General features: G+C 40.3%; 1 protein-coding gene across 1 annotated transcript in view; it reads right to left on the reverse strand.

Annotated features, from left to right (window-relative positions):
* Positions 1 to 22,033, reverse strand: part of TNN (tenascin N) — a 44,313-nt gene that overhangs the window by 10,369 nt on the left and 11,911 nt on the right. Inside the window, exons 4-10 of the mRNA XM_067467048.1 lie at positions 21,790 to 21,972; positions 18,725 to 18,814; positions 10,940 to 11,203; positions 9,124 to 9,387; positions 5,605 to 5,735; positions 3,778 to 3,910; positions 199 to 350 (exon numbers count right to left, since the gene is read on the reverse strand). Of these exons, the coding sequence (XP_067323149.1) occupies positions 199 to 350; positions 3,778 to 3,910; positions 5,605 to 5,735; positions 9,124 to 9,387; positions 10,940 to 11,203; positions 18,725 to 18,814; positions 21,790 to 21,972 (1,217 nt within the window). The remainder of the gene's footprint in view (positions 1 to 198; positions 351 to 3,777; positions 3,911 to 5,604; positions 5,736 to 9,123; positions 9,388 to 10,939; positions 11,204 to 18,724; positions 18,815 to 21,789; positions 21,973 to 22,033) is intronic.

A 22,033-nucleotide genomic window follows, 5' to 3' on the forward strand; every position in this document is an offset into this window, starting at 1 on the left:
AGGGCACACCTAACCTTTGCTACACAAAGGTAAGAAGTGCAATTTTGGTGTGTTGGTTGTTGTGTCAGTCCTACTTACAGTATCAACACCGTATAAAGGGCAAATTCAGTGGTGGGAGTGCTTTGGAGAAAAATAAAAATAAAACAATTCTAAATGCAATCATAAGAGCAGCATTTTTAGGACCAGAGCAGCACTCACGATCCAACCACCTCCATCCGTGGTCATGTCGCAGAACACCTGGAAAGGCTTGTTGATGTCCCCATTCAGATAGATGGTGTACAGGCCATTGGTAGAATGCCCATTGTGCTGGACCTGGCTGCAATCCGCAGGATAGGGATAGAGCAAGCTGACTGCAACAACAAAGCAGATTAAATGATATTTTAAAAATACAAAAGTGAATGTGGGCAGCCCAACTTTTTAAAAAAGGAGTTTGGAGCAAAGCAACACAGGACACAAAGTGCAAAGGAAAACGAAGGAGAAAAAAAATGATAACAAGGCAAATGCAGTACCATGAGCAAAGCTTAACAATAGAGGAGAAAATCTTACCAAATCCAATAAGACTTACTTCTGAGTAGATACAAGACTTATATATTTGTTTTATCTGATGTTTTAATTGGTTAAAGTGTTTTACATGTGTGTTTTAATTGTAATTTTGGGCTTGTCCCTTGTAAGCCGCCCCGAGTCCCCTAGGGGAGATGGTTGGCAGGGTATAAAAATAAAGTTATTATTATTATTATTATTATTATTATTATTATTATTATTATTATGTGTGGCTGCTTTTGCTCAATCACTCTTACTTTCCTTGCCTTTTCCTTCCTAACTTTCTTTCTTTCTGAGGATCAATTTTATGCAGCTCCTTCCTTCCTTCCTTTGTGGATTTTATTTTGTGTGTGGGTGGGTCAAGAGTGACTTGAGAAACTGCAAGTCGCTTTGGGTGTGAGAGAATTGGCCATCTTCAAGGACATTGCCCAGGGGATGCCCGGATGTTTTGATGTTTTATCATCCTTGTGGGAGGCTTCCCTCATGGGGAGCTGGAGCTGACAAGAGGTAGCTCATCCACACTCTCCCTGGATTCGAACCAGCAACCTTCAGGTCAGCAGTTCTACTGGCACAAGGGTTTAACCCATTGCGCTGCCAGTGGCTCCATGGTGGAAATAGTGATAGTAATAATAGTAGTAGGTATTATTATTATTATTATTATTATTATTATTTGTGGTTGGTGTGAACTTGGCTTGGACTTTTAGGTTGGCATAGTGATAGTAATAATGTGTGTGTGTGTGTGTGTGTTTTTTTTTTTACTATCCTTGTGGGAGGTGTCTGTCATATTCCCGCATGGGGAGCTGGAGCTAACAGAGGGAGCTCAACCCTCTGTCCCCGGATTCAAACTGCTAACCTATTGGTCAGCACTCATACCAACGCAAACGTTTAACCCATTACATCACCAGGGGCTCCTCCTTCCTGGATAATAAAACAACTCTCGTATAAGCTCACTAGGAGCAAGATCTTTATTGGTCTACCTTGGAGAACCGTGGCCACACAGACTACAACTCCCATCATCTCCTTTGTCACCAAAGCCAGTGATGAGGAAAAATCAGAATTTCAGTCAGGTAATTTGTTACTGTTAGTGTTAGCAGTATTTGAAAAATAGCCTATTATTGCCTTTACTGTAATTAGTGTAACATTAAAAAAACAATTCACTCATGTTGTTGATCTAATTTTCCACTACTTTCTGTTTCTTTTTTTTATTGTTTGAAGGAGAAAAGTAAAATGAGTAAGAAAATGTCGTGAAAATGACAAATTCTTGTCAAAATGATTCAAATATCTTTTTAATGTAACTAGAAATGCTTAGTAACAACACTATGTAACACGATGTATGTTCCTGGGTTATACATGTCATTTCCTAATTGGTTCTATCATAAAAATATGGGAAAAGATTATTAAGCTGCAAAAACATTTTTTTTTTTTTGGCAGGACATTCTGCAGCACATTTTGCCACAGTTTTTCTATAGCAAAATGTGGCGCAGCTGGCTGGGAGTCAGTTGCATTAAGATCACTACTGATCGAAGGTCATGAGTTTGAAGCCAGCCCAGGTCGGAGTGAGCTTCTGACCAATTTGTGTACCTTGCTGTCGACCTTTGTAGCCTGAAAGACAAGTAGGAAGTTTAGATACCACGTATGCGGGGAGGCTAATTTAACTAATTATCTAATATAATTAGATAATAGATAGAGGCTAATATAACTAAGGAATCCCACTGGAGCATTGCAGCACACCCAAATACCTGAGAGTCACTCTGGACCGTGCTCTTACCTACAAGAAGCACTGCCTGAACATCAAGCAAAAAGTGGGTGCTAGAAACAATATCATACGAAAGCTGACTGGCACAACCAGGGGATCACAACCAGATACAGTGAAGACATCTGCCCTTGCACTGTGCTACTCTGCTGCTGAGTATGCATGCCCAGTGTGGCACACATCTCACCACACTAAAACAGTGGATATGGCTCTTAATGAGACGTGCCACATTATCACAGGCTGCCTGCGCCCTACACCACTGGAGAAATTACACTGCTTAGTCGGTATTGCACTACCTGACATCCGCCGGGAAGTAGCAGCCAATAGTGAAAGGACCAAGGCAGAGACATCTCCAGCTCATCCCCTGTTTGGGTATCAGCCAGCACATCAACGACTTAAATCTAGAAATAGTTTTCTAAAATCTACAGAGTCACTCGCCGGAACACCGCAGCAAGCGAGAGTCCAAAAGTGGCAGGCTCAAACCCAGAACCTCAACCAATGGCTAATACCAAATGAGAGACTCCCCCCTGGGCACACAGAGGACTGGTTGACTTGAAAGGCACTGAACAGACTGCGCTCTGGCACCACGAGATGCAGAGCCAACCTTAAGAAATGGGGCTACAAAGTGGAATCCACGACATGCGAGTGTGGAGAAGAGCAAACCACTGACCACCTCCTGCAATGCAACCTGAGCCCCGCCACATGCACAATGGAGGACCTTCTTGCAGCAACACCAGAAGCACTCCAAGTGGTCAGATACTGGTCAAAGGACATTTAATCAACTACCAAACTCACAAATTTTGTATTTTGTCTGTTTGGTTTTTTTGCTTTGTTCTGTTAGAAATGTAATATAATCGACTGGTTGCACTGACACGATAAATAAATTTAACTAATTTATAACGCCATAAAACTCTCCAGCAAGTATGCAAAGAATGAGGAAGTACTTCATCAGTGTCACAAATGGACGGTGAAGCGACAGCTCCCCCGGTGGCCAGAATACCCTCATCAAAAAGCTGGAATGTTAAATAGCCTCTGTGTGATTGTATATATATATATGTCTATGGCATTGAATGTTTGCCATGTATATGTACATTGTAATCCACCCTGAGCCCCTTGCGGGATGAGAAGGATGGAATATAAATACAGTAAATAAATAAATAAATATTCTATCGAGTCTTAACTAATTCAACATAGTTTGTGGCAGCCACAAAAACAAAGTTTCTGGAGTAAAACAACTACTTTCGAAGTAAGTACTGTACAATTAAACAGGAAATAACACTTTCAAACCAGGAACAGATTTTTTTCCAAATTTTGTTACATAGTTTAAGGTAACTCATTGCTTTTTAAATGCGACCTCGTCACAAACTTGCCCTCCTCTTCCCCACTGACAAAGTTATACTCTGAAGAAGACATTACTTTAAGCTGATCATTTCCAAGTTCTACTTTAAAATATAGGAAATGTTACTGCAGTAACCCAGGCTTACCTGTAGTAAAGGTGGTAGTTGCTTTTCGGCTCCTGCGATCACCCCTAAAGGCTGTAATATATATGGTGTACTTAGTCCCCCGACTAAGGTTTTCTAGCACAAACGTTCGTTCATTAGGACCTAGATGTATTTCCTGCCACAAAAAGAGAACAAGGAGGCTAAACATTGCACACCACAGAAAGTTTTGCTCCAGCTCATCCTGTCAAAGCAGATAATCCACATTAATAATAATAATAATAATAATAATAATAATAATCTTTATTTGTACCCCGCTCCATCTCCCCAATGGGGACTCGGTGCGGCTTACATGAGGCCAAGCCCAAAACAACAATTACATTATCTGCTTTCAACTAGATTGTATGAGTCTACATGGTCTATGCAGTGTAGACAGTGTATACATATAATCCAGTTAATAACTCTAGATTATTAACTGGATTATATGAGTCTACACAACAAATGAAATGGAAATAGAGGTACGTCTTAGGCTATTTTTACCCTGCATATAAAACTCAGATTATCAGCTTTGAACTGGATATATGACAATATATCCAGTTCAAAACTGATAATCTGAGTTTTATATAGCTGTGTAAAAAGAGCCTAAAATCTACCTGTATTTCCATTTCATTCGTTGTTCTTATCAATCAGGTTGTGATACTTGTTTTTTCTTACCTGATGGAATTTTGCATACATTTTCCATGCACATATTTAAGAAAATATGCTTTTGTGTATGTTTTCAAAGTGCAGTTTCCCATTGAAGTACATTTGTGTATGGCTTCCAGTTTACATGTTGCGCATTTTGCAAATATGCAACTTTACAACAAAAACTGTGCTCTGCCTCCCAACAGTTCATAGGATGGGCAAAATTCATAATTTCAGAAAGAATCTCAAAAACCTTGACATTGGTTTTCTATCCTTACCATAGAAAATCAATGCCAAAAAAGGGCTTGAAGAAAAGCCTGAAAGGTTAGTCACTTTATTTATTTATTTTTGAGTGGTCGTTACTTAAGAGTTGAAAAACAAAAGTTACAAGTACAAAATACGTTCCACTTTCTTTTAAGTAGAACTTTTTATATATTTTGGGAGTATAACTTTTGGAGGGGTATATAATATACCTTTGTAAATTACAAATGCCGAAATAGAATAATAGAATCATTGAGTTGGAAGAGACCTCATGGGCCATCCAGTCCAACCCCCTGCCAAGAAGCAGGAATATTGCATTCAAATCACCCCTGACAGATGGACATCCATCATCTCTTTAAAAGCTTCCAAAGAAGGACTCTCCACCACACTCCGGGGCAGAGAGTTCCACTGCTGAACGGCTCTCACAGTCAGGAAGTTCTTCCTAATGTTCAAATGGAATCTCCTTTCTTGTAGTTTGAAGCCATTGTTCCGCATCCTAGTCTCCAGGGCAGCAGAAAACAAGCTTGCTCTCTCTCCCTATGACTTCCACTCACATATTTATACGTGGCTATCATGTCTCCTCTCAGCCTTCTCTTCTTCAGGCTAAACATGCCCAGCTCTTTAAGCCGCTCCTCATAGGGCTCGCTCTCCAGACCCTTGATCATTTTAGCCGCCCTCCTCTGGACACATTCCAGCTTGTCAATATCTCTCTTCAATTGTGGTGCCCAGAATAGGTTTGAATGGTGCATATTTCACAGGTGTACTCTTGCCAGAGAGCTTGGACTGGCTCCCTTGGTGGCACATCAAGTTGTGTTGATGTGCAAGGTCTGCAATTTCCCTGTGAAATCTGCCCACTGAAAATCGCATGTTGCTAACTGCTAGTTTAGCTCATTTCTATTACAGGAATTTAGTGATTCACGAACTTACCCTGCTGGTGCCATCTGGTTCCTGATAAGTGAGGAGATAACCACTGATCTGTGCATCGGGTGGTGTCCATGTGACGGTTCCACTGGACTGCGTCACTTCCGATACCCGGAGATTCCTGGGAGGATCAATTTCTAGACCAAACAAAAAAGCATGAGCCAATGGTAGGGGTAGGGGTAGGGGTAGGGGTAGGGGTAGGGGTAGGGGTAGGGGTAGGGGTAGGGGTAGGGGTAGGGGTAGGGGTAGGGGTAGAGGCAGAGGCAGAGGCAGAGGCAGAGGCAGAGGCAGAGGCAGAGGCAGAGGCAGAGGCAGAGGCAGAGGCAGAGGCAGAAGCAGAAGCAGAAGCAGAAGCAGAAGTAGAAGTTTTCTCCTGACATTAAGTCTAGTCGTGTCCAACTCTGGGGGTTGGTCCTCATCTCCATTTCTAAGCCAAAGAGCCAGCGTTGTTTGTAGACACCTCCAAGGTCATGTGGCCGGCATGACTGCATGGAGTGCCGTTACCTTCCCGCCGGAGTGGTACCTATTGATCTACTCACATTTGCATGTTTTCGAACTGCTAGGTTGGCAGAAGTTGGGACTGATAGCGGAAGCTCACACCGCTCCCAGGATTCGAACCTGTGACATTTCAGTCAAGAAGTTTAGCAGCTCAGCGGTTTAATCCACTGCGCCACCGGGGGCTCCATGTAATACTTAAATGATGGACTGTGTTTGCACTAGCAGTGTGCATATTGAGAGTTTTCTTTCCCATGTTTGTAAATAAATGTTGGCCACAGTGTCAGAGGCTTTGATTCTCTCCACCACCCAGTGCTCCCTTGCATTGTGAGAGAGGAAAACATGAAAATGAACAAAATATGGCTACCAGTATTTAAAAAACTCTAAAATGACAACAGCAAAACAGCAGAGAGGAAACAACCAGCCACATCTTAACACCTCTCAACAAAAGATTTTCCCAGGCTCAGCCAGGCCTTCAAATGCTAATGAAGGTGGTCAGTTGAAACCTTCACACCTAGCTCCAGCAGAGAAGAGCTCTTTGCCCCACCCCAGCCATTCCACAGATATATAAATCTATTATCCTATTTCCAACAGACCTCACTACCTCTGAGGATGCTTGCCATAGATGCAGGCGAAACGTCAGGAGAAATGCCTCTAGAACATGACCCTATAGCCCGAAAAAACCCACAAGAACCTAGTGATTCCAGCCATGAAAGCCTTCGACAATACATGAAAAAGAAACATAATAATAATGATTCCAGCAGCTGGGAATTAATGTCTGGAAGCCTGTTCAGTGAATGGACAGCAGAGGGAGCTACAGGATAACAAATGCTGTACACAAGTCAAATTAGACAGAAGGAATGTGATCAGCTTCAGCAGTGACATTATTGGTGCAGAGGAGAAAAATCAAAATGTCACTTTATTCCCCTTAATTAATATGTTCATTTCACTAAGAAGTTCTCCAGCGAGTGCTCATGTCATCCAAATATATGCATATCTGTATGAACAATGTGATGTTGAAGGCTTTCATGGCTGGAATCACTGGATTGCTGTAACTTTTGGGGGCTGAATTGTCATAGTCCAGTAGCATTCTCCCCTGACGTTTTGCCTGCATCTGTGGCCAGCATCTTCAGAGGTTCTATTGGCAGTGAAACAAGTGGGGTATATATATATATCTGTGGAATGTCTGTTTAAAGCAAGCTTGAACAACATTGAGTAGGCATCACCCAGGGCACTCTGGACAATTTTCCCCTTGCTGCTTTCAGATACTCGGCTATAACTTAAAATGTCGCCAAGTTCTGCACTACATCGATTAAAATCCGGCAGTTGATAGCACCAGCTAGTACAAGTCAAGATTTCATACTAGCAGAAAATTGGGGTTATAGTCTTTTAATTATAGTGTTTTAATTATAGTATGGATGTTGTTCCCTCCTCTGTCTGGCTGGACTTCCCTTCCCTGTGCCACATGAGCACCCAAATCTCCTCTCTTCAGACTCCCTTCCTTTTAATTCCATCAAGTATGTTGGTTTTGGATATATTCCTGTATATGGCCTTTGGCTTAGATTCTTAGATAATTATCTTGATAAACTTATTTTAAAGTTTTAAAGTTTTGAAGTCTTAAATCTCTCGACCCTTAGAATTGATGTGTTTGTGCAGGACTGTGTCCCTCTTCTCATGAGCTGGTCATTGACCATAATAAAGTGAACTTGAACTTGAGTAGCCATGAAGCTGCCAAGTCAATCAGTGAGGGTATCTGCATAGAGGTAGCCTCGCTGTTGTGCCTGGAGGCATCATCTGGAAGGTGTTAACTGGCACTTGATTGTTTGCTGTCTGGAATTCCCCTGTTTCAATAATAATAATAATAATAATAATAATAATAATAACAACAACAACAACAATAATGAGTTGTAGGGTTTTTCGGGCTATATGGCCATGTTCTAGAGGCATTTCTCCTGACATTTCACCTGCATCTATGGCAAGCATCCTCAGAGGTAGTGAGCTTGCCATAGATGCAGGTGAAATGTCAGGAGAAATGCCTCTAGAACATGGCCATATAGCTCGATATAAACCTACAACAACCCAGTGATTCCAGCCATGAAAGCCTTCAACAATAATAATAATACTTTATTTATACCCCGCTCCATCTCCCCCAAGGGGACTCGGTGCAGCTTACATGAGGCCAAGCCCATCAATGCAGTACATACATCATAATATAAAAACATAACAATAACCAGAAAATAAAATACATAAAATCCAAAGAAATATAATAGACAACAGCAGACAATATAAAAACATGCAATTAAAAACAGAGGATTTCACTGGGCAGGGCCATCTTCAAGGCTAAAATTTTAAAAACTCTGGGAGATAGGACGGTGCAGATCATCGATGAGGATCCGAGAATGAGGGAGGATTCAATTGCATGAACTATAAATAAAGTGCTTCTAAGGATGTTTAGTGCAAAGTTTGGTCAGGGAGTTTCTTACATTCAATCACTGAAGGCACATTGAAATAGCCAGGTTTTCAGGTTCCTCCTGAAGATTGCTAGCATGGGGGCTTGCCTAATATCTCTGGGGAGTGAGTTCCAGAGCCGGGGGGCCACCACAGAGAAGGCCCTCTCCCTCGTCCCCGCAAGTCGCACTTGAGATGCGGACGGGAGCGAGAGAAGAGCCTCTCAGGAAGATCGAAGAGATTGCATGGGTTCGTAGATGGAGATATGGTCGCGCAGGTAGGTGGAACCACTGAAGATGCCAGCCACAGATGCAGGTAAAACATCAGGAGAGAATGTTACTGGAACATGGTCATACCGTCCGAAAAACTCACAACAACCCTTTTTAAAATAATTCTGATTATACTAGTGGTAGCAGTAAAAGCAGCAAACAAAAAAGTGTTTTGGGCAGAGATGACAAAAGACCAAGAATAAGATACAGGAACTACATCAACTAGGACAGCGGTGCAATGCCAGAAAAGTTATCCTTTCTATGGAATCCTGGAAATTTTAAAGAAAATGGAACAACCCAGACATCTCATTACCTGTCACAGTTTTTGTGATGGTCCTTTTGCTCTGCTGGATTCCCTTTACAGCCCAGATAGAAATAATATACTCCATGCCCGGCTTTAGCCCAGTCAAAGTGGTGCTGCTCTTATCATTCCCAACAGCTATCTCTCTACTTTCTCCGTCAGCAGAGATATAACTCAGTATGTACCGGTCTATGGGAGCCAAAGCCTTGTTCCAAGAGACAGTTGCTGTGTTCTCTGTTGTTTGATCTGTTTTCAGGTTTATGGGGCCATCTATTTCTATAAAACAAAATGGAAGTGTTAGTATTGATTTCTTTCACTATTGAATATATATTTTCCTTGCAACTTCAAGGTTTGCTGGTTTGTTTGTACTGTATTTGATCTTGTTATATTAATTGCAGGTCTTTGTTGACAAAAAAATTGCGCTACCATGGCAGACAAGGTAGCGAGGATCCATATCTCAATGGTCAAATATTATGTTTGATTATTGAGGGATTTGAGGGATTTAAAGGGAGGAATCTGGGAAGACAGAATTGACAACTGACAATGTAACTAAATTATCTTCTCAGAAAATTTGTCAAACCAAACAGCGGTCAGTAAAAAGATCACAGATACACATACCATCTATATATATAAAAAGAGAAAGGGCGTTCAACGGGACAGCAAAACGCGAAAAAACCCCGACGAAAACTTACCAAATTTACCATGCACATACCTCAACCCACAAGGTATGCACAAATTGATTCAAAATTCTAAACAACATTAAAACACACTCACAATTAGACAAAACAACTGAGCATGCGCAAAGGCACCCCGATGCAAGTCCCCGGTGCGTGCACATGGCCGGCCGGCCAACGCACCCTCCGCGCAAGCCATGCCCCCATCCTCCGTCGCCCAGCCCCTACCCTCCCATACGCCCTCTTTCCAACGCACCCTCCTTCTTCTTCCCCGCCCACGCCCCCCATGTTCACGCCCCGCCCCTAAACGCCCATACCCCATCCTTACCTCCTCCCCCTCCTTCTTCTTCCCCCGGCTATGCCCCCCACATTCACACCACGCCCCCACACCCACACCCCACCCCGCCCCCACCCTCCCCCGCCCTGAAAGTGTGAGAGAAGAAGGGAAAGAAGGAGAGAAGGAGAGAAGGAAGGAAAAAAAGAAGGGTAGAGAAGGAAGGAAGGAGAGAAGGAGGGAGAGAAGGAGGGAGAGAAAGAGGGAAGGAGAGAAAGAAGGAAAGAAAAGAGTAGAGAAGGAAGGAAGGAGAAAAGGAGGGAAAGAAGGAGGGAAGGAGATAAAGAAGGAAAGAAAGAAGAGTAGAGAAGGAAGGAAGGAAGGAAGGAGAGGAGGGAGAGAATGAAATAAAAAAGTGAAAGAGGGGAGGAAGGAGAGAAGGAACGAAAGAGAGAAAGAGGGAGGGAAGGAAGGAAAGAGACAAGGAAGGGTGGAACCAAAGAGCAAAAGAAGTGAGAAAAGAAACATGTAGAGAAGGAAGAAAGAAGAAGGGAAAGAAAAAGAAAGAAAAAGAGGGAAGGAATGAAAGAGGGAGGGAAGGAAAGATAGGAAAAAAGGAGAGAAAGAGGGAGGGAAGGTTGGCCACAGCAACGCGTGGCAGGTACAGCTAGTATATATATAAATTGCGAGGAAAACACCATGATAAGGACTGCATGGACCTTGTGCTCTGTTCTGGCTCTGTGATTCTACTTGTATTTATATTATAATACTAATGTGTCTGAAAAAGGCTACATAACAAATGAGTGGGAGTGGGGTGATAGAAAATATTCTAGGAAAGAGAAATAGTGCAAGATATCACAATGTCACATTTATGGGTTACCTGTTTCAGTTTCCGTGCTTGCCTTCCTGCTCTGCTGGGTTCCCTTCACAGCCCAGATGTAGATGGTATACTCCATGCCTGGCTTGAGTCCCATCAGGGCAGTGGTCCTCTTATCCTTGCCTACAGATATTTCTTTTGTGTCACCATCGGCTGAGGTGTAGCTCACGATGTATCTGTCTATGGGAGCCTGGGCCCCAATCCAGGAAATGGTCGCTGTGTCTTCTGTAACTTTTTTGGTTTCCAGATTAGTTGGGCCATCAATTTCTGTGAAGGGAATAAGAGGTTTGGGTCAAGACATTAACCCTAGTAAGGCAGACACCGAGAATGTGTTTGTTTTGGACCAAACCAAAGTTTTTTTGGCATCTGAAGATATAAAAACTAAATGATAACACCTTCCTCACTCCTTCCATCGGTTAAAAAAGGCATAAATCAACCTTTCAGAAACGAATGTAGCTAAAGCTAGGAGACGTAGCAAATATGAACTTTGGAAAACCTAAACCTAAAGTAAAATGCAGTGTACTGTTGAAATAGGATAGGCTCTGCTTGAAACAGGATGCTGGTTGTGATGAAATCAGATCCAGTATGTCTTAAGTCTTAGGGAGAAGGTTCTTGCAGAAATAAAAACACAATTTTCTCCCTACTTCCAGTATGTTCCAGTATATTCCAGTATTGTGCATAAGAAAACTTTATTTGAACCACTGGGTGAAAAAAAAAACTTTTCTCCATTTGAAGCCCACAATTGAACGGCCATTTGTGTATTTCCTTAGAAAGAAGGGATCACAGCAGCTGAGCAGGCAAGAGAAGAAGGAGTTTCAGCAAGGTTAGAAGAGGTTTTTGGATTGGCTGAGAATGAGCTAATGTTTCAGGGTCAACCGAAAACATACTTTAATAAACAATGCCTTTGTCAATCACAATTGGCTATGTAGATTATATAGTTAATAGGAGGCATACAGCAATGGAGAGTCTAAAACAGGGGTCCTTAAACTAAGGCCTGAGGGCCGGATACGGCCCTCCAAGGTCATTTACCCGGCCTTCGCTCAGGGTCAACATAAGTCCGAAATGACTTGAAAGCACACAACAACAACAATCCTATCTCATCAGCCAAAAGCAGGCCCACACTTCCCATTGAAATACTAATAAGTTTATATTAGGGTTGTTGTAGGTTTTTTTGGGCTATATGGCCATGGTCTAAAGCAGGGGTCCTCAAACTAAGGCCCAGGGGCCGAATGCGGCCCTCCAAAGTCATTTACCCGGCCCTCGCTTAGGGTCAGCCTAAGTCTGTAACGACTTGAAAGCACACAACAACAACAACAATCCTATCTCATCAGCCAAAAGCGGGCCCACACTTCCCATTGAAATACTAATAAATTTATATTTTTTAAATTGTTCTTCGTTTTAATTACACTGTTCAACAGAGAAAAAGTTGCGGGCCTGAAAATAGTTGTTCTTTTATGATTTTGGGGTGCTGAAAACGAAAATGACATTTAAAAATGTATATTATGATATAAGCAATCACGTGATCACGTATGGTTGAAAAAATGCATGTTGCGACTTACAATATGGAAGATTCTAGATTATTCTAGAAAGTTTGATGACGCAGTATTAGTGTCGTGTGCAAAAGCCAGAAAGCCCTATATAAGGCCAGACTTTTGAACGGTGAGGGTCAGTCAGTTGAAGACTGAGACAGTATTGTTAAACATAGTTTTACATTGTTCTTTTTACTGTAGTTATGCCTCGCACGTGTGTAAATAAAGCACTATGGAAAAAAGATATCAAGGTAAATGGACTCCGTCAGTGCTGTCAGACTACTGCTAGAGCATTGTAAGAGACAATCCTTTCCTTGAATACAAAAGAAAAGTCAAGAGAAGCAAACAGGATATAAACTAAAGTCACGATTAAAGCGACATTTAAACTTTCAGACTTTTCAACTGCATTAGGCCTACTAATATAGTTTCTTGCTGCACAAACATAAACAATAGACTAATTAAATAAATATTTCTCATGTATAAACTATTGGCAATATAATTTGACTAAAATTTAGTAAATATTCACGGTTTATATACATGCAGTAAGGTTAGGCGCATTATCATAATATTAACGAATTACCTATTGAGAAAATTGAAATAGTTATTGCATAAAAACCAGAGCCAATTAACACATTTAATTATTATATTTGAATTCAGCATGTTAAATTTATTAAGAAATGGCACATTTCGTTTCCGCAACTGAAAAAAACTGAAAATTTGTAGAACAGTGTTATTGTAGTGTTTTTGCACTACAAATAAGATATGTGGAGTGTGCATAGGAATTCATTCATTTTTTTTCCAAATTATAATCCGGCCCTCCAACACTTTGAGGGACTGTGACCTGGCCCTCTGTTTAAAAAGTTAGAGGACCCCTGGTCTAGAGGCATTCTCTCCTGACGGTTCGCCTGGCAAGCATCCTCAGAGGTAGTGAGGACTAGACCATGGCCATATAGCCCGAAAAAACCTACAACAACCCAGTGATTCCGGCCATGAAAGCCTTCGACAAGTTTATATTTGTTAAAATTGTTCTTCGCTGTAATTATTGATTGTTTTTAAGTGTTTTTGCACTACACATAAGATATGTGCAGTCTGCACATTCATTTTTTTTCCAAATTATAATCTGGCCCTCCAACTGGTTGAGAGACTGTGGCCTGGCCCTCTGTCTAAAAGCTTGAGGACCCCTGGTGTAAAAGATTAAACTAAAAAGGAAGCCATCACAAATATGATCTACCAGATCAGTATGGTATGAAAAGGGACATGTACGACATCAACTCTTCTGTACTTCAGCATCTACCTCCCTGCTCTACACTCCCAAAGCTTCCAGGTGTTACCTGTAACCACTATAATGCTTGTCCCATTGCTTTGCTGGGTTCCCCTCTCAGCCCAGAGGTAGATGAAGTACTCCATGCCTGGTTTCAGGTGTTTCAAGACTGTGCTGTTCTTGTCTTTGCCCAAAGATAATTCCTTAGAGTCCCCACTGGCAGAACCGTAGATCATCATGTATTTGTCAATCAGAGACTGAACGTCACTCCAAGACAGTGATACTACACTCTCTGTCACTTGGTTTACCACCAGGTTTTGGGGGCTGTCGATTTCTTTAATAAAAAGAAAGATTTTAAGCCAGAGTTGAATGAAAGTGCTAGGATAAGATTTTCCCTCTTCATCATTTGTATTTCTAGGTGCAAAGATTACTGCAGACGCAGACTGCAGCCAGGAAATCAGAAGATGTTTACTTCTTGGGAGGGGAGCAATGACTAATCTCGATAAAATAGTGAAGAGTAGAGACATCACACTAGCAACGAAGATCCACATAGTTAAAGCAATGGTATTCCCCATAGTAACTTATGGACCATAAGGAAGGCTGAGCGAAGAAAGATAGACGCTTTTGAACTGCGGCGTTGGAGGAAAATTCTGAGAGTGCCTTGGAGTGCAAGAAGATCCAACCAGTCCATACTGGAAATGAAGCCCGACTGCTCATTGGAGGGAAAGATATTAGAGGCAAAGATGAAGTACTTTGGCCACATCATGAGAAGACAGGAAGGCTTAGAGAAGACAATAATGCTGGGGAAAATGGAAGGAAATGGAAGAGGGGCCAACCAAGGGTAAGGTGGATGGATGGTATCCTTGAAGTGACTGGCTTGACTCTGAAGGAGCTGGGAGTGGTGACGGCCAACAGGGAGCTCTGGTGTGGGCTGGTCCGTGAGGTCACGAAGAGTTGGAAGTGACTGAATGAATAAACAACAACAACCGTTCATCAAGAGGGTTGAGATTATCCTGTGTATATTCCTCAGTCTGACATTTAGAAAGATGACCCGAGGAGGATGAAAGAAAGTACCATATATACTCGAGTAGAAGTCAAGAACCTAATTTTACCGCAAAAAACTGGGAGAACGTATTAACCCAAGTATAAGCCGAGGGTGGGAAATGCAGCAGCTACTGGTAAATTTCAAAATAAATAGGTACCAATAAAATTATATTAATTAAGGGATCAGTAGGTTAAATGTTTCTGGATATTTACATAAAACTGTAATTTAAGACTGTCCAACTCTGATTAAACCATTATTCTAACTTTCTTCAATGCAAATGTGCTTACGTATCCTTCTGATAATAATAGAGTAAAATAATAATAAAAACTGTAATTTAAGACTGTCCAACTCTGATTAAACCATTATTCTAACTTTCTTCAATGCAAATGTGCTTACGTATCCTTCTGATAATAATAGAGTAAAATAATAAATATTATAATAATAATAATAAAGTAAAATAATACATGTAATAATAGCAGAGTAAAATAATAAGTGTAATAATAATAATAGAGTAAAATAATAAATGTAATAACATCAGAGTAAAATAGTAAGTGTAATAATAATAAAAATAAATAGAGTAAAATAATAAATGTAATAACAATAAGTAAAATAATGGAAATGTAATAACAATATAGTAAAATAATAAATGTAATAACAATATCAACAATAAAGTAAAATGATCAACGTAATAATATCAGAGTAAAATAATAAGCGTAATGACAATAATAATAATAATAATTAATAGAGTAAAATAATAAATGTAATAATAACAACAACTACAACAACTGAGTAAAATAATAAATAACCTTGACTCGAGTATAAACCGAGGGACTTTTTCAACCTAAAAAAGGGGGCTAAAAATCTAGGTTTATACTCGAGTATACACAGTATATCTCTTGCTCCTGCAGTACTGGGACAGAAGGACAATGGAATGCAAAATTCAGATGTACACCAGCAAAATAGAGCCAGGGTATCCACAATTGGCAAATATAAAAAGCCTATGCATGAACAGCAGCTCCAAAAGTCACCATACTTGGACAGGTGCTATGATATCTGAAAATGAACTGTTGGAGAAAATAATGAGTTCAAGGGAAGAACTCCAAGTCAATTGTTTACTGAGAACCCATCTCCGACATCACTGACTACTCCTTCTAGCCAAAAGCTATGTAAAAGTTTTCTTAAGATTAAGTTTCAGAGCGACAAGAGACAAAATGAATAGTAATTTTATCTCTTCAATTGTTGGAAGCTCACATCATTCAAAGATCACTCTCAGAGGAGTGGGGTAAAGTCTCATTTGCAAGTCCTAGATACTGGAGACCACCTTGCTACAATATATGGATCTAATAGGCTTGTACATTTCGGATAAATCGCCATCCATTTCTGCTTGCCAGTTACCGGAAGCCCCGTATATCCGTTTTCCAGTGTCTCCCGAAAACAAGCACACTGCCAAATGGGTGTTTTCATTCAACATCCAAATAAACTATTAGTGGCAATGGGGACTTATGAGGCTCCCTTTCCCCCTGGGAGTCTTTCCTTTCTTCTCTTCACAGAAGCCTGGGTGTCAGCAACAGAGTTGAGAAAGCACCCTCCAGCCCATTATAGGGGGGGAGCTTCCCACAGGCCCCCTTCCATATCCTTCATTAAGACCTCATAAAGCATCAGAGTTAAGATATACTCTTTCTGGATTTTTTTCCCTTCTGTTTGTAAATGAGATGACTGCATTTGATCCTTCTTAAACCTGTTCTACTCTAGAGTTGAGACAGGCACCCAAGCTTTCTTCTCTTCTAGCACCAGCAGCTTTAAGGCATTTTAAGGAGGCCCAGGAAAGGAAGAGCAATGACCTGCCGCTCAGTTGAGCTACCCTCCCTGGACTACCTTAAAAATTCCCTCACTTACCTGCAAGGCTGCAATCTCCTTTCTGCTTTGGTTTATTGCTTCATTTTTGTTTGCTGGGATTACTAGTATTAATAATTAGCATTATCTTTTAGAAGTATTTTCTGAAGGAGAGGAAGGGAAGGAGAAAAATAAGCTAAAAGGGTGACTCTCTGTCTCCAAGCCCCCAAATGTGCACATGTTCACCTCACTCACTCTCCTTAAGGTTACCAACTCCTAGTCAATCCCACTAAATAAAAAGAATCAGGAAAATAAAGGAAAATAAAGGAAAATAAAAAAGATTAATTGTGACGATGAATAAGATCAGCTCCTGCTTGCTTTCGTGTTGGGTGGGTTTTTGTACCGGAAGGGCCCTTCCCATTACGAGCTCCCGAAGTACCAACGGTACCAAAGGAAATAGAGGAAACGAAGGAAATGAAATCTGCGCACAACCCTAATATCTAATATGACTTTTAGTTATTGCCTTCTGATTCTTCTTGTTCACAGCCCAGATGTAAAGAATATATTCCTTGTTGGGACTTGCTAGAATGGCAGTACTACTTTTATCTGTGCCTACAGACCCTGCTTAATGCCATCACCTCCAGTGTTGAATTCCTATAATAATACAATAATTATGGGCACTCTAATCCAACCTCTGACATTGCATTGAGAGAGGCTGGCCCTTGTCTTGGGAAATTACTGTATCTTCTGTGACATGTCCAGTCAGTAATTCCAATTTCATTGAGAAAAGATGAATGAAGAGTTAACATGTAAGATTGTTTAATATTCATAGATTTTTTTAAAAAAACAAAAAAAAATCGTCAGTTAAAGTTGTTTCTTTGGTGCCATGGGGGTGATAAGCACTAATGGGGATGATAAGCACTAATTAATACCTAACAGCTATTATTATGCTGAATTGTGTTTATTTTGTAATAGTACAATCCAGATTAGAGAAAAGATCCTCTGAATATGCCAGCCACAGATGCAGGCAAAACGTCAGGAGAAAATGCTGCTGGAAAACACCCATATAGCTCAGAAATCACACAACATCCCGGTGATTCCAGCTGTGAAAGCCTCCTACAATATATATTCGAAAATACTCTTTATAGGTGCTGAAACGGAAACTACAAGGATTCCAGAAGCTGTTGATCTCACAATATATATTAGATATTTTTGTGTTTTGGCAGCAGAGTCTACACAGTTGCTTTTCCATGTATGCCCTTTCGATTGCCTTCCCAGTTTCCAGAAGCTGCTTTGCCATAACCAACCCAAAGCACAAAATGTTCAGATCAAAGCTCTTTAAAAGGCTGCACCATCTGCAAGATCAGGACATTCCACAGCGATGATCGACTGCCCCAAACAAAGCAAAATCTCTATGTTCCAATCTCACAGGCCAAAAAACATTGAAGGCAGAAGTAAATTAAAGTAAATCTAAAACCAAATACAACACTCAAAACAACAGGCATGCGGTGCAGGCAGAAGACGCTGAAACATATGTCTATGATCCAGCCAGCTTTAAGAAAAAGAATAGTGTGAAAATTTCACTCCAATAGAAGAAAGCTCCAACAGCTACATTTCACACATTTGTTTGTTTTTTTAAAAAAAACATTGTGTGCATGCTCAAGATGTTGACTTTAAAACTGAGCTGCATCTCAGTCTTGTGTGGCACTTTTTGTGTTCACCCTGCAGGGTGATTTGATCAAATAAACCTGTTGAATGATCTTCTTGCCTCCAGTATTTGATTGGATAAAAGGACCCTGGAGGTTTTGGAGCTGTTTGAGGATAGAGGAACACAACAAAATGCCCCAATATAGTAGCATGGTGTTGGTGCAATATGTGAAGTCAGCAGTGAAACTAGTTGTCACAATCCCACTCACATACACATATATACTGACTGTAAGTAGATATTACTTGTTAAAGATATTAATGTCAGAAGTCTGAATATGTTGCCATGGATTGAGAGCAATTTAGTAAACGTAAAAAGATCGTGTTTTGACAGATTGTTGTGTTAGTTGTGACAAACAATAGCAGTCCTGATTGTAATAACTCCTCACACTTTAGCAAAAGATCTTTATTTTTACCTGTCCAGCCGTTCACTGTGGATGGCTTCCCTTCCATCTCTCCCTTCACAGATATGACAGTAATCTTATACAGTGTTCCTGGTTTCAGGCCTGTAAAGAGAGAAGGTAGAGGCAAACAATAATGAGTAATAATAATAATAATAATAATAATAATAATATAGTAATAATAATAATATTAATAATACTTTATTTATAGCCTGCCACCATCTCCCTAGGGGGACTCGGGGTGGCTTACATAAGGCCAAGCCTGACAATACATACATCAGTAAATCAACACAGCAATAAACAAAATAAAAAAATAAAAAATACAATACAAGGCATTATAATAACATATCGGCAGTAAAACAAAACATTTAAAATACAAATATCCAACACTAAGGGCAGTAAAATGTCTTTTCTTTCCTCTTCTGTCCAGATTGATAGGGGACTTCTATTTTGATATTGTCTGTGCAAGATACATATGAAATATGATCTTCTGTAAAGATAATGGAAAGATAAATTGCAACTAATGACTTGTGTTGCCAGTCTTGAACCAACTATACCAGAGTCCATTGTTTTCCTAAGACCATTTCCAGATGCTGGTTTTGATCTTCAAAGCTTCAAACATTTTGGGACCAAGAACTCAGAAATACCTTCTCCTTCCATATGAGCCTGCTCATATCTTCTGTCCTTCATAAAAAGTCCCTCTATAACTCTAGCATCCATGAGAAATTGGCAGGTGCATATACAAGACAGGGCCTTTCCTTTAGATACACTTTGACTGTGGCCCTATTCCTGGATTTCAGGTGGGTAAAAAGAATTATATGGTTTCATTAGGATTTTGACGAATTCTAATATTGTTTTGGTTAGTATAAACTAGCTGTACCCGGCCACACATTGCTGTGGGCCATTGTGGAGAAATGGGAAAGAAAGAAAAGAGGAAGAGCTGGTTTCTATACTACCAATACACAACTGGATGTGTGGAAGGGCCCCGGGTTACCTGAGTCCACACTGCCATATAACCCAGTTCAAAGATATTATGTAGTTATTATTATTTATTATTATTATTTATTATTATTATTATTATTATTATTATTATTGGCATGTAGATATTATTATAGACACAGATATTATTATTAAAGGCATATAGGTATTATTGGGTGTCGTTTTAATGCATGCTCTGTATAGCCATTTAGCTTTGTGGCAGAATAAGTTCTTTCCGGGTTTTTTTTTTTTTTTTGGTTTTTTTGTGTGAAGGACATAGATTGCTTTGGTAGGTGCCTTGTGTTCAAATTTGGTGTCAATTCGTCCAGTGGTTATTGAGTTCTGTTAATCCCACAAACGAACCTTACATTTTTATTTATATAGATATATGTATTTGTTCATGCTTGTCTTCTATTTTGCTTTTACTTCATCAAAATGTGCCCAATTTTTAATTGTTTACAGAGCCCCTGTGATCAGAAAAGCAGCATACGTGTATAAGTAACAGGTCCACTACATCCAACAGTATTAAAAGAACTGGCAGAAGTAATCTCAGAACCACCAAGAATAATATTTTAGAATTCCTGGATTACAGAAAAAATCCCAGGAGATGCAGAGGACAAACGTCCACATCTTCAAAAAGGAAGAAAAAGACTCAATTACTGCCCAATTCACTTAATATCAATTTTAGGAATGTTGCAACAGTATCTTCTTTGGTGGTTTTGAACCATAGACTGGATGGCCATCGCTCAGGTATGCTTTGATTATGTGTTCCTGCACTGCAAAGAGTCAGGCTCTATGGCTCTTGTGGTCTCTTCCAACTCTACGATTCTTTGATTCTCCATAAGCTATATGGCTAACATCTAAGCTGCTAGGACCAATTAGAATACAGTTACTTAGGGCACATATACACTGTAGCCTTAAAGCAGTTTGGTATCTCTTTAAGTACTATGTCTCAATGCTATGTAATCCTGGGATTCGTAGTTTGGTGAGGTGCCAGTATCCCTTGGCAAAGAGGGCTGAAGACCTTGTAAAATTCAGCCCATATGATACTGTAGCACTGAGCCCTGGCAGTTAAAGTGGTGCCAAACTGCATCAATTCTACAGTGGGGAAGCATCCTTAATCAATAACTGAATAATAAATTTATGCAAATCCCTGTTGCACTCCAGCTCAGGAAACAGGGCCCTCTTGTCATACATACACCACACCTTGGTTTAGGAAAATACAATCCCTTTTATTGAATGATGCCTATAAAAAAGATAGAAGTCCAAAGGTAAAGAAGTCAAAATGAAACATCAAACAGCAATGTCCAGAAAGCTTGCAGAAAATCCAAAGCAGTAAAATCCATAAAACTCTCAATAGAAATCCGTGAACAGATTAGCCCCTGCTAAATCTCACTTGAAGCCAGAAATTCCCTTGGAGACCAGGCCACTGGAAACTGGAAAACCTTGGAGCTTTGTACTTGAACGAAACGATGCTTGGTCTGAGGAAATCCCCCTCAAGGCAAATCTTAAATCCCAGAAACTGATTCCGGAAAACTCTAATCTTTGGTTTCAGTTGTCGAATTCTCTCGGACCTACGTAAACATTGAGTCTCCCTTCGGCTCTGGCCTATCTCTAAACTGCGGCTGTTATCACTGGCCCGACCAGGTGACAAGTTATCTTGCAAGCCCGAGCCAGAAGGAGAAGGGAGCGAATTTTCTTTCTCATGAGAACTTGGCTTTCCCCTTGAAGTCTCTAAATCAAAGCCTGTAGTATTTTTACTGCCCGAATTGTTTCCATCTTGAACCTCCTCCTCATTGATCACTTCAGCCAAACTATCCAAACTAGGCCCTTCAACATTTACATCAATATTATCAACATTAGGCAATACAATCAGAGATTTGGGCTCAAGTTCACACACAGAGTCAAACACAGGCTGAGTCCCAACAATTCCATTGATTTAATGGCTCTGCTCAAAATTAGAACTAGCACTTGGGTTCAGGGTTATTCACAGTCACAGATGCTAATTTAAAAACAGCTAAAAATAACAAACACATGTGAGATTTTTCAACTTCAAAAAACTCCATTCTCTAATTCCATATGAACACTACTTTATTGCTTACCTGTGAGAACATATCTGCTCTTGACATCATTGTTTTTGGGAACTATCACTTCCTTCTCCTCCCCAAGTAATGAACTGAATCTGAGTTTGTAATAATCCACCTCTGTTGCAGGATTCTCCCACTCCACTTCCAGCGAATTTTCGGTTTTCTCTGTGACCCAGATTGTACCAATGGCAGATACAGCTAGGAAAAAAAGAGGAATCAGAGAAACTTGGCAACACCCAAGATCACATGGGGGAAATTG

Source organism: Anolis sagrei, chromosome 4 (assembly GCF_037176765.1).
Source record: "Anolis sagrei isolate rAnoSag1 chromosome 4, rAnoSag1.mat, whole genome shotgun sequence".
NCBI lineage: Eukaryota > Metazoa > Chordata > Lepidosauria > Squamata > Dactyloidae > Anolis > Anolis sagrei.